The sequence below is a fragment of the Lissotriton helveticus genome, chromosome 11 (genome assembly GCF_964261635.1).
Source record: "Lissotriton helveticus chromosome 11, aLisHel1.1, whole genome shotgun sequence".
Lineage (NCBI taxonomy): Eukaryota > Metazoa > Chordata > Amphibia > Caudata > Salamandridae > Lissotriton > Lissotriton helveticus.
The window spans coordinates 724,232,224-724,244,331 of record NC_136072.1 but is presented as its reverse complement, the minus strand read 5'-3'; the positions used below and the strand labels follow the sequence as shown (position 1 = coordinate 724,244,331).

Here is a 12,108-nt window from a genome sequence, read left to right as displayed (position 1 = left end):
ACACTTGTTATCTCTCCTTTCACCAATTTCAGTACCAAAGTCTTAAGTGTAGCATATATACTTTTCGTTAGACTGCAGATGGCATTGCCTTTTCATGGAAATTAATGGCGTGGAGGCAAAGAATGCAGCCAAATACAACAAATGGTGCGAGTGTGACAGTGGGGGGAAAAATAGTTTCCACCCCACTTAATGAATGAAATTGGGCAAATGTTTTAAAAAAATACAGAATGAGGCTTGAATCCTCTACATGAGGTATCTTACACACCACATGCCAAACAATACATCCCAGACCTCTTATCCTTCCCACCCCACACAGGAAACCCCTATACCAGATATTCTGCATTCACTCTTATTTCAAACAAATCCCCATACTTTTGTTCCTGCACATTGTCCTCCCCTTGACAAAGTCCCATATCAGGTGACCTGTAAACTTAATTGCCCAAGAATGCACCAGAATGAAAGAACTGCATTCTCAGTCCTCCGCATGAAAACCCAATACCTAGCAATTTGCACTCATGCCTTCTAGAGGCCCACTGACAGGGCCCTTATAGTTATTCCTGAACACTGAATATAATGGTGCCATACTGAGATTATGATAGTAACGTTGCAGTATTCATGTCACTTATATAATGCGTATTTACTGTTTCGCTATCACGATATGCAGTTCATTTATGTCCCACAATGATCGTAAAGTGACAGGAAAAATGTATGTAATGTTTTGAAATAATACGATTAAGTAAATCCTAGTATTTTCATAATGTTATCACTCCTGCAACATGCAACTGAGAAAAACAGGCACTTCGAATAATAACATAAAAGTGCAATATGTTGTTAATGTCATAAGTTAACTAATGGAAAAAACACAATAGACTACCAATACCTTAAAATAATGGCGTATTGGGAAACGGCCTTTACAACGAAGTCGTTTCCCCGAAATCTTTAACCACGCATGCAGTACAACGCATGCGTGGTTACCACTAATGCCTTTACCACGCATACCTTTACTACGATGTTTGTAGTAAAGGCATATGTGGTAAAGGTAAAAAGAAAAAAGGGGGGCTTGGGGGGGTCTCCCCCCCAAATAAAACAACTCACCATATGTCACGTCGGCGTCAGCGTCGTTTAAGAGAAATCGGAAAAAAAATGCCGTTTTCTCTTAACGACGTATGACGTCACCACGCAATTATTAGAGGAAAAGTTTATCCGTGGTAAACGAATTCCGTTGTAACGCATGCGTGGTAAAGGCATGCGTTGCAACGGAATTCGTTGTATCATCATACATTCGGCATATTTTGGCACCACAGAGTGTTCTTGGTGTTTTGATTTAACAAGCCTTTATCAAGAATGTGTTACATTCTTAGACTTGAAGAAGAGCGTGATCTTAATATGCAGTATTCACCTAAAAACAAGCTTGAGTGACATCGCTGTACTTACTGCTGAAAGGGGATAAAGTGCTGTTTCTCTTCGTCGTCCACTTTGCCATGCACGATGTCGGAAATGTCCATCACTGCAACGAAAGAAAATAATACACTTGTGTGGGCAAATAAGTCTTTAAATACGTGGTATGCGATGTATGCTTATAAAAGTGGCTGCTTGGCTCCAACTCGCGCTGCTTTGGATTCAGAGGCTGGTAAAATTAAACGGTGAAAACCAAGCTTCTGGGGGCTAGTCAGGGCTCTTGTCTTTCCCAAAATGATACTTTATGCCCCCTACGACCTTGGCAACATAGGCTGCTTGGAAAAACATTCTGGTGCCCACTTCAGGGTGGTGCCCTAGGTGTCTGACAAGATTTGCGTTGCCCTAGAGACCTTAGAAGAATACGTTGAGTCACCCATCACTAATGAACATCAACTTTAGACATGCCACAGCACATACCCCACTGCTCACCCATAGACAGCCCATCAAACCAAGATGAAAGGTCAGAAGGCTAGGGTATGCCTCCGACCCAATGTGTGCTCTGTTAACACAAAGTGGTTTAACAGTGAAAATAAACTAAAACAAACGTAACATCAAAGGCAATACACAAACCAAGATGAAAGAATTTGTGAAGGGCATTTTTGATGAGGTCTAGTGTACCTGTATATCTAACTGAAGGAAGAAATGAGCAGACAATTCATCTATCTTGCTCTCTTATTGTTTCCCACACTCTAAATAGGTTTTATTCATGTTTGGGCTCATTTAGTCTAATGAAGGAAAGACAAAAGAAAGACCACATCTACTGTGTCTAATAAACAGACAACTAGACAACTCATTACTGGCTCAAGAAAACATTTGCATATATCCCCAGACTTAAAGTCTCTAAAATGGCTGCCTTTTGAAGCCAGAATACAGCTAAAAATTGCAGTTATGACACACGCGGCCGTGCACCACAATGCACCCAACTACCTCGCTCAAAAGTTGTCTATATCAGGAGGTTCGAGATCCAATAGAAGTACAAAAAATCTACTCCTGAAACCCCGTAGATTCCGGAAAGAGAAAACATACAAGCGCTCCTTCTCAGGAATGGCACCCAGGATCTGGAATGCGCTCCCTCCTGAAACCAGGCTTATCTCCTCCACTGCACTCTTCAAGAAAGAGGTGAAAACCATCCTTCTGGCCAAGATCTCCTGAACTTTATAGGTGCTGGATCAGAGACTCTGCATCGCTTTGTAACACTGTTCACCTGTCCTTTGGCACTATACTCCTACTTGATGGTGACACTACTACGCTACTCTCTTACTACCGACCAATATATGATACACTTTGGTTGACTGAATCACCCTCCCGATGCCCCCACCCAGTGTTCTCTCTATCCTAAGAAATTGGTATAAGCCATCCACACATCCATGGTTTACCTGAACCCTTCTGTAGTGGGATCAATGACTTGTGCCGTCTTATATTACTTGTTTACCTGATTGTATATTGATATGTTTTCTGTACGTTATTATTATCCTACTATGTTAGTGACTATTATATTGCTCCCATTATCTCTGTTCATTCCTGCTGCCCCTACCCCTGTCTCTGTGAAGCGCTCTGATATCTGTAAGGATCTTGTTCGCGCTATATAAAACTTTGAATAAATAAATAAATAAATAGAAGAAGATGAAAAAAGCTGGCGATGGTGATGGTAGGACATCACATTACTTTCTATAAACTACTCTCCTAAAGGCCCAAACAAAAGACAGGGCATTGTGGAGTCAGTCTATCTACATCCTCCCTTGGGAGTCCTCATCAACTTGATGGCACCCAGAAGAATCATACTCAAAGTACCATTGCTCCGGCCAGTCCCTTTCTCTTCATAGGCCTGGCTCAGCGTATCCTTTTATTATTTAAGATTATAGTTGCTAGGAAGAGTTGTGACCCCCGCGATGAGGATTTACATTAGGGCTAGCATGTGATTTGGGGCTCAATTTGGTCTTTGTTTATTCAAGAACTCGGGTGGGCATAAAACGGATCAGCATTTTTGTAGCCGATTGTCTCCTTGAGCATGAGGTCAACGGCCATCTTTGAGAGGGTCTTCTGAAAGATCAGAAGGTGATTAAGTTACTAGGAATGGGCTGGCAACATGCCCTACTACTGACAGAACTGGCACCCTTTTGATGTAGGGAAACCAGAGAAGAAAAGAGACTCTCTGCTAAGAATTAGTTCAAGTGAGGAAGATTTCTTCCTGCCAACCCTCCGACTTAAAGTGATGCCTGCTTGCGGACATTACTCACTAGCTCTTCCAACAGAATGGGAGTCAAACGAGCCGCTGCAAGTGGCTTCCCTGGCTGCAGACGAGTAAACTGTGTGTTGGGAAAGAAGCTCAGAGCTATCGAACAGGAGGGGCAGTTTAGAAAACTGTTGAAGACGTGGATATTCGGATTATCAGATGCTTGCTGCATAAAGCTAATTTAGGTTTATGTTACACTCCTGATCTGTTGTTATTTAAAGGCACCAGGAGATTCCGTTAGGAGTGGCAGTTCGCGCTCTATAAAATCACCTTTCATTTCATTTCAAAGTATGACATTTTGTTTATCTTGACTCTATGGCCAGAGAGATTAACTCAGTGAGCAAACAGAAGGTCTTTACACAATGGGCTAGGTACTGTACATCATTTGTTTTTTATTAATAAATAATTGTATTTTATTTTGCCATCACTATAAAAATAAAAGAACAAATAGTTTTCTGAGAAGACAAACAAGCAATTGAAGCAACAGTTGTCAAACACGTCAGATAATCGCAAATCATATATAAAACATCTTTTAAGTAAGGCTAATTCAGTTTTATTGTCTAGAGAACGATTCATGGTTCATAAACCACTACTGGAACTTGGGTTTTGTGAAGAAACACCTAATGGACTTATAATTAAGTTCCCATGTGTGTTCCATTGAGTCAAAGCCAACATCCAGCTGGAGGGGAGGAACGAAGAAATTCTCTTCATCTTGCTGCAAAACTGAATTTCAGTGCCGAAAATAGCTGGAAAATGTCATGGCCAATTTTTAAAAGAACATGGTGAAACGAAGACACGAGGACACTAATTGCTAAGAACTGCCTGTTACAGGAAATTGGTTCTTTTTTTCTTCTTACAAAAAACATGATTTACAAGGCACCCCTTTGGGCAAACAGACCATCTTGTCAAGGAAGCCAGCACTTTGTAACCAACCCTGTATCAATGCGCACCCTCGCGGAATTCATTTGGAGTCCCACAATTAACACTAATTCCAGAAACTTGACAATACAGTATCCAAAACTGGTACTTGTTGTGTTTAGTCCAGGTCCCAAGGAACACAGCTCAAGATCATCATTCTGAGATTATAGGGGAGAATAACTTAACAAATATGTATATATCTCCTCATACAAAGCCTGTTGACTTCTGATAGCTGCCTGTGGAGTCAACAATAAATATGCATACATATATATCTAAGGTGTAGGAAATGCATACTATTACTGGAGGTGCTACAAATTAAAGACATGATATTAAGGCTAAATAAAAAAAGAAGGATGTGTCAAAGGAAACAGTGGGTGACAGTCATGAGCTGGGATTGTCTCATATGAATGTATGAATGTAGACTGCTAATCAACAATGTTTTCTTCTCAAAACTGAAGTGCTAAAGAAAACATTGTTTGCGATTAAAACCAATTACAAAGCTAGACCACAAAAATAATATCTTCTTTCAGTCATAGTACTACTGATGGAAAGAAGAAGGGCAATCGTTTTAATACAAAGGCTTAGCGCAGCCTCAAGGCTAATGAATAACAATATTAGTTCAGTGAAGAGATTTGGGTAGAAACTGGGTCTATATTAGAAATGTTTAATTGTAGAGGGATGCTTGCATGCATAAATTGTAAGCTCTAAAGATAAAGATAATTAGGAGGTAGCATAGAAGGAATTACATACTGACATCTCAAGTTGTCTCATGACAAGTGTGACAAGCTTACTAATCTTGAAGTTCTCATTTGCTATATTTGAAGAGTAAACCCTGGATTAAATACTGCGGGTAATAAATTACATTCTTGATCTAACAAAAGCAGCCCATTGAAGAACACCAGCCTACCACATTGACTTCTTCCATAGTTATAAGATGACCCAATGACTAAGGTCAGACAACCTGACCCCGACTAGCTACCCAAAGTTCTGAGCACTTGCCTACTGAAGGGCGATTCCTTGAGTCACAAAGCTCAACCATCTGGAATCCCACCGACATTCAATACAGGTTCGGGGAGACACTTGCTGTTTGCTGGCTGGAGGCGGGAGAGCCCTCTGCGTGTCGTTCTGCCCTCTAAGACTGCTTCCTCTTTTCTGGAGACCTCGCGGTACCCGCTGCGCGGGTCCCGCTTCGCCAGTGTGCCTGGGCGGCTGCTTCGCTTTCTTGTGGACTAACACCCGGGACTGGAGGCGGACAACAGGGCTGCGAGCGCCAGGTGAGGTACAGGGACTCCATTGCCCAGGAGTCCCTGCGCTGTCATCACCTGCACCTGGTCGCTCTCCCTGTTTGTCCCGCCCCTGAGCGCCGAGTCAAAGGTGCTTGCGGACCAACGTTCTGTGGGAGACACTTGCTGTTTGCTGGCTGGAGGCGGGAGAGCCCTCTGCGTGTCGTTCTGCCCTCTAAGACTGCTTCCTCTTTTCTGGAGACCTCGCGGTACCCGCTGCGCGGGTCCCGCTTCGCCCGTGTGCCTGGGCGGCTGCTTCGCTTTCTTGTGGACTAACACTCTGGACTGGAGGCGGACAACAGGGCTGCGAGCGCCAGGTGAGGTACAGGGACTCCATTGCTCAGGAGTCCCTGCGCTGTCATCACCTGCACCTGGTCGCTCTCCCTGTTTGTCCCGCCCCTGAGCGCCGAGTCAAAGGTGCTTGCGGACCAACGTTCTGTGGGAGACACTTGCTGTTTGCTGGCTGGAGGCGGGAGAGCCCTCTGCGTGTCGTTCTGCCCTCTAAGACTGCTTCCTCTTTTCTGGAGACCTCGCGGTACCCGCTGCGCGGGTCCCGCTTCGCCCGTGTGCCTGGGCGGCTGCTTCGCTTTCTTGTGGACTAACACTCTGGACTGGAGGCGGACAACAGGGCTGCGAGCGCCAGGTGAGGTACAGGGACTCCATTGCCCAGGAGTCCCTGCGCTGTCATCACCTGCACCTGGTCGCTCTCCCTGTTTGTCCCGCCCCTGAGCGCCGAGTCAAAGGTGCTTGCGGACCAACGTTCTGTGGCAGACACTTGCTGTTTGCTGGCTGGAGGCGGGAGAGCCCTCTGCGTGTCGTTCTGCCCTCTAAGACTGCTTCCTCTTTTCTGGAGACCTCGCGGTACCCGCTGCGCGGGTCCCGCTTCGCCCGTGTGCCTGGGCGGCTGCTTCGCTTTCTTGTGGACTAACACTCTGGACTGGAGGCGGACAACAGGGCTGCGAGCGCCAGGTGAGGTACAGGGACTCCATTGCCCAGGAGTCCCTGCGCTGTCATCACCTGCACCTGGTCGCTCTCCCTGTTTGTCCCGCCCCTGAGCGCCGAGTCAAAGGTGCTTGCGGACCAACGTTCTGTGGCAGACACTTGCTGTTTGCTGGCTGGAGGCGGGAGAGCCCTCTGCGTGTCGTTCTGCCCTCTAAGACTGCTTCCTCTTTTCTGGAGACCTCGCGGTACCCGCTGCGCGGGTCCCGCTTCGCCCGTGTGCCTGGGCGGCTGCTTCGCTTTCTTGTGGACTAACACTCTGGACTGGAGGCGGACAACAGGGCTGCGAGCGCCAGGTGAGGTACAGGGACTCCATTGCCCAGGAGTCCCTGCGCTGTCATCACCTGCACCTGGTCGCTCTCCCTGTTTGTCCCGCCCCTGAGCACCTCCTCCCCATAATAGGAGTGGTAGGAGCCGCTGCGCGGGAGCGTGCCCGGGAGAAGCCCGGGACAAGGGCGGGACCGTCTAAGGCCGTCATAGGCCGGAGTAGGCCGGGATAGGCCTACTCTCTTGATTTGGTTATTTGAACCCTGGTCCAATTTGCTGCCATAGCCTCTCACTGACTACTATTAAACATCTGTTGATATGCCGTCCCCGGTAAGGGAGGGTACCCCCATGAAGCAGGGAGGAGCTAAAAATAGGACCTTAGAGAACTATTTTCCTCGGGCTGTGGGGGATGGGGACAAGGAGAGCACCTTAACCCGGCTAAGGGCAGAGCGGAGATGCTCTATAGATAACCTGAAAAACAGACCCCTTGGAGAATATCCCACCACGCCTAGTGAAGAGTCGACCTCAATAGATGATGTCCCACTCCTGTTGAGGGATGGTACGATCTCCCCACCTGTTCCACCCACGAGTCTAACCCCAGCCATCAGCCCAAGCCCTAGTAGGGTGACTATTGATCTAGTCTCTCAACCCCCCCCAACTCCGAAAGCTAGGAAAGCTAAATCTAAGCCAGCCACCGTACAAGGAGTACAAGTAGTACATGGGCCGCCCCCAAACAAACGTAGGAGAAAGTCGAAGGGAGCCCAGGGCAAAAATAAACCCAAAATCCCTCATTCTGATTTTGGGAGGTCATCAAAACCCTTAATATCGACTGTGAGGCTAGTGGATGAACTACACCCCAAACCTACTGTACAGGAATGCTTGGCCCCTTTTCTGATAAATGACCCAGGAAATAATATTGCTAATGTCCCCCTTTCTGTTGCCCCACTTGGTAACCTGGAATTCCTGCTTAGGTCATTATTATTACCAATTAGTGAGAGTATCAAAAAGGTCGAGATTAGACTTACCATCCTGGAGGCCACATTAAGTAGCATGAAAATCTCGGCTGGCCACCAAGGAAGATCACCGGAGCTCATTCCCACTCCACCGGCCCCCCATCAGCCCCCAAATAGTGCAATGAGCTCAGCCCCCTTACAGGCCGCGAATGCTGCGGCCCCTCCACAACCCTCGAGGACTAATCATGCATCAACTAAGCCCCTTAATTCTAATAGGCCCATTCCCCCTGTAGACCCCGTCCCCCTGGCACAGCCCGTAGACAGTACTACACCGACTCCCCTAATGCAGCTTCCACCTAGACCACGTAGACCTAATTTACCCCCGAGTCAAACGATTTCACTGTAGTTATGGCGGGCGTCCCCCCCACTTGAAGTAGGTGAACCTGAGGACTTTTGTTCCCTAAAAAGCAGGGTAATCAAGTGGCTTAACACAAACAGACCCCTCCCGGTACACCTAAATAACGAAATTATAATGGTCAGAAGGGTGCCATGGGTGGGGAGAACATATAAATCCATAATAGGGGATTGCATATTGGTGAGCTTCAGGGATGCCGGTACTGTCTCTCACATATGCCAAGGAAAGAATAGATCTAGGGAATCCACCATTCAAACCCTTCATGTGTCTTTCTTCTTTCCCCCTATCCCCGCTTCTGTACATCCGTTCCAAACCTATGACAACTGGGAGAGGGTTGGTCGGAGGGGGAGACATCACAAACTTAACCCCAGGCCACTGTTTGGCCGCCCAGAGCCATCCTTTCACTCTTTCAATCGGTTTAACTTTCTGAATGGCCTTGAGGGGGTGGATTGACAAACGGATAATGTCCCTCTGGGAGATGGAGAAAAAGGAGCTCTGGCAGAGGAGATGGATGAGCATAGTCCCCTGGCACAGCAAATTCCATCGAGTTGTGTCGGGAAGTCTGCGCTAGATGGACCTAGGGCTATAGATATTGCATGTATAGGAGGGGGACATGGGCTGGACTCGCAAGAGTTAGAGTGGGAGCTACAAACGAGGCCTCATGGGGGACTAGAACAGAGTAGTGAGGCACTGAGATTGATCTCTTGGAATACAGCAGGTTTGGCAGGCAAATTTAATAACAAAGAGTGGCTTGATTACATTAGAAAATTCCATGTAATCTGCGTGCAGGAGACATTGGCCCCGGTGAATAACTATCACTTACAGGGGTATAAGTGTTTCTTTGTACCCGCGCAAAAATCCAGATCAGGGAGAGCCATGGGTGGATTATCTATTTATATAGATCTAGACCTGCCGGGTAGCTGGTCTTCCCCAGATTGGAACTCCCATGGGGTCCAGGCAGTTCGGTTCCTCGGGAAGGGGCTAAGATTTACTGTTTTCAACATCTATAATAACGAGATAGCGGGAAACCATACCACACTAGTAGCTGAACTGGATTATAGGCTGGGTCAGGAAATAACAGTCCAGAAAAAGGGGCAATCATATGCGCTGCTAGTCATGGGAGATTTTAACTGCCATCTTTGTCCGGCACTGGTCCAAACAAACACAGACTGGTCTCAATGTCCCATGGAGAAGGGGCCGCATTTTTCCCATACGCCGACAGGGTCAGCTTTTAGTACGCTCCGGCTCAAGTATGATCTCGAGCATACTATTAACATGATAGGCACACAGAAGGGTGGTACACTCCCACCTACATTTAAGGGCAGGGGATGCACATCCGTCATAGACTATATCTTGGCCTCAAGATCCCTGCTAAATAAGATAATTAGTGTAGGGATAGAATGGAGCAGTTTTAGCGACCATAACCCACTTGTTCTGGAGCTATAGTATATGGCGGGCTCTAGAACTAGAGATCACCGCACAATTACGGAGAGGGTAACAGATCAAGGCAGGAGATTAAAATGGTCCAAAATAGATGGGGAAAAGTTTTATAAGGCCCTGGTAGACATGGGCAAATCTGCCATCAATGACTGTCTAGACACAGAAGTCCACGGTTCAAGGTTACTGGAAGCATTCGGTCAGATTGCTAACCTGATCGATGGCCTACTTACAACTAGTGCGCCTACAAGGAACCACGATAACCCTCGGTGGTTTGATAAAGATTGCTCCAAAGCACTGAGGGAGTTGAAAAGCTGCCTTAAATCTAAACCAAGGGAGCCTCAAAAAACTTAAGGTGTGTAGGGAAAAATACAAAAAAGAGACCAAGAGGAGGAAACTTGCCTTGCAGGCAGAAGCATGGGCAGAATTAAGAGAAGTAGGGGAAAGAAAGGATCTAGCGGGTTTCTGGAGAATTATCAATAAACCGACCTTCCAGGAAAACGATACCCCGGAGATAGGGTCTAACATCCTCCCAGAACAGTGGGTCACTCATTATAGGGGTCTATATAACCATGAGCCTGGCACTCCTGCAGAGTTATCTGTAACTCCAACTCAGGCTTCATTGGTTGTATTTACCATTAAGGAGATCACTGCTGGGATAGAGGGTCTGACTAAAAACAAAGCCCCGGGCCCTGACGGAATTCCTCCCGACCTGTTTTTGAGCAGCATAGAACTATGGGCCCCTTTAATGACCAGGGTTATAAATACTGCAATCACTTGTGGTCTCCCACCGTCCTGGTCCAAAGCGATCATTGTGCCGATTTTCAAGAAGGGCAATAGGGACGATCCTAAGTGCTATCGCCCTATCTCCCTGATCGACGTATCGGCTAAACTCTTGGGCAGGGCGATTCTCAACAGACTGTCCGAGTGGACCGATGAAAATAACATCTTCTCGGACACTCAATACGGATTCAGGACAGGGAGGTCCACTAGTGATCAATGCCTGAACCTGTATATGCTGACTGCCAAATATACCCTGGCCAGTGATGAATCGATCTACATGGGATTCATGGATTTGGCAGCGGCATTTGATCACGTCAACAGGGAGAAATTGTGGGACATGATGTCAAGTATGGGGATTGAGAGCGGTTTAATTGATATTCTAAGGGAACTGCATAGTGATACCACGGCTAAGGTTCGATTTAACAGGGAGGGGGGATTGACCGACTCTTTTCCCTGTATGAGTGGAGTCCGACAAGGCTGCATTCTCGCCCCTTTTTTGTTCTCCCTTTACATTAACAATTTGGAGCAGTTTCTGTTAGGTCTAAAGGCAGATTCTCCAAGGGTGGGGCCGCGTCATATTCCTGTTCTGCTTTACGCAGATGACGCGGTCCTGATTGCACGCACACCCAGGAGCTTACAAATCCTGATTGATGGATTTGTTAAATTCATGGGTGCCCTAGATCTCTCTGTTAACCTGGGTAAATCGTATGTGCTCCTGGCTGGTAAAAAAACTTCCTCTAAATTTACCTACACAATAGGCAGCCACACAGTAGAAGAGGTTAAAACGTTTTCTTATCTTGGTGTAACTTTTGATGGCGCCTTACAGTTTAATTCCCTGGTGGAGGAGCGCTGTAGTAAAATGATTGCCTCTAACGGGGCAATAGCTAGCTACGGCAGGAGGCTAGGCAGATGGAGCCCGGAACAGGTGATGAATTTGTACAGCTCCGTATCATGCTCCAAAGTAATTTACGGGGCAGAAGTATGGGGCTTTGCAAACACCACAAGAATCCAACGGGAAGAAAACAAATATCTGAAATCCATCCTGAGGGCACCCCCAAGTACTGCTGGAATTGTAGCACATAGGGAATTAGGGAGGCCATACCTAGATGACTTGGTAAAACTTAGGCCAATTGTGGCCTGGTTAAAAATCTGGGCTAATCCTGACGCGTCTCTTAGCAGAGAAATCCTATTGGACGGTTTAGAGAGGGCTAAATGTATGCGCATTCCCTGGCTCAATTATGTAAAGAATACCCTAGAGGAACTAGGCTTTGGGAATCTCTTCACTAACCCCGCAACAATTGTAGTCCAGCATAAGATGCAAGTAAGGAAAACCTTCCTAGAGCGGAAAAGCCAACGCAGAGC

At 46.6% G+C, this 12,108-nt stretch overlaps 1 protein-coding gene across 1 annotated transcript in view; it reads right to left on the bottom strand.

The window, feature by feature from the left end:
• DOCK5 (dedicator of cytokinesis 5) overlaps positions 1-12,108 on the bottom strand; it is an 852,732-nt gene that overhangs the window by 497,922 nt on the left and 342,702 nt on the right. Inside the window, exon 11 of the mRNA XM_078666602.1 lies at positions 1,435-1,507. Within this exon, the coding sequence (XP_078522728.1) occupies positions 1,435-1,507 (73 nt within the window). The remainder of the gene's footprint in view (positions 1-1,434; positions 1,508-12,108) is intronic.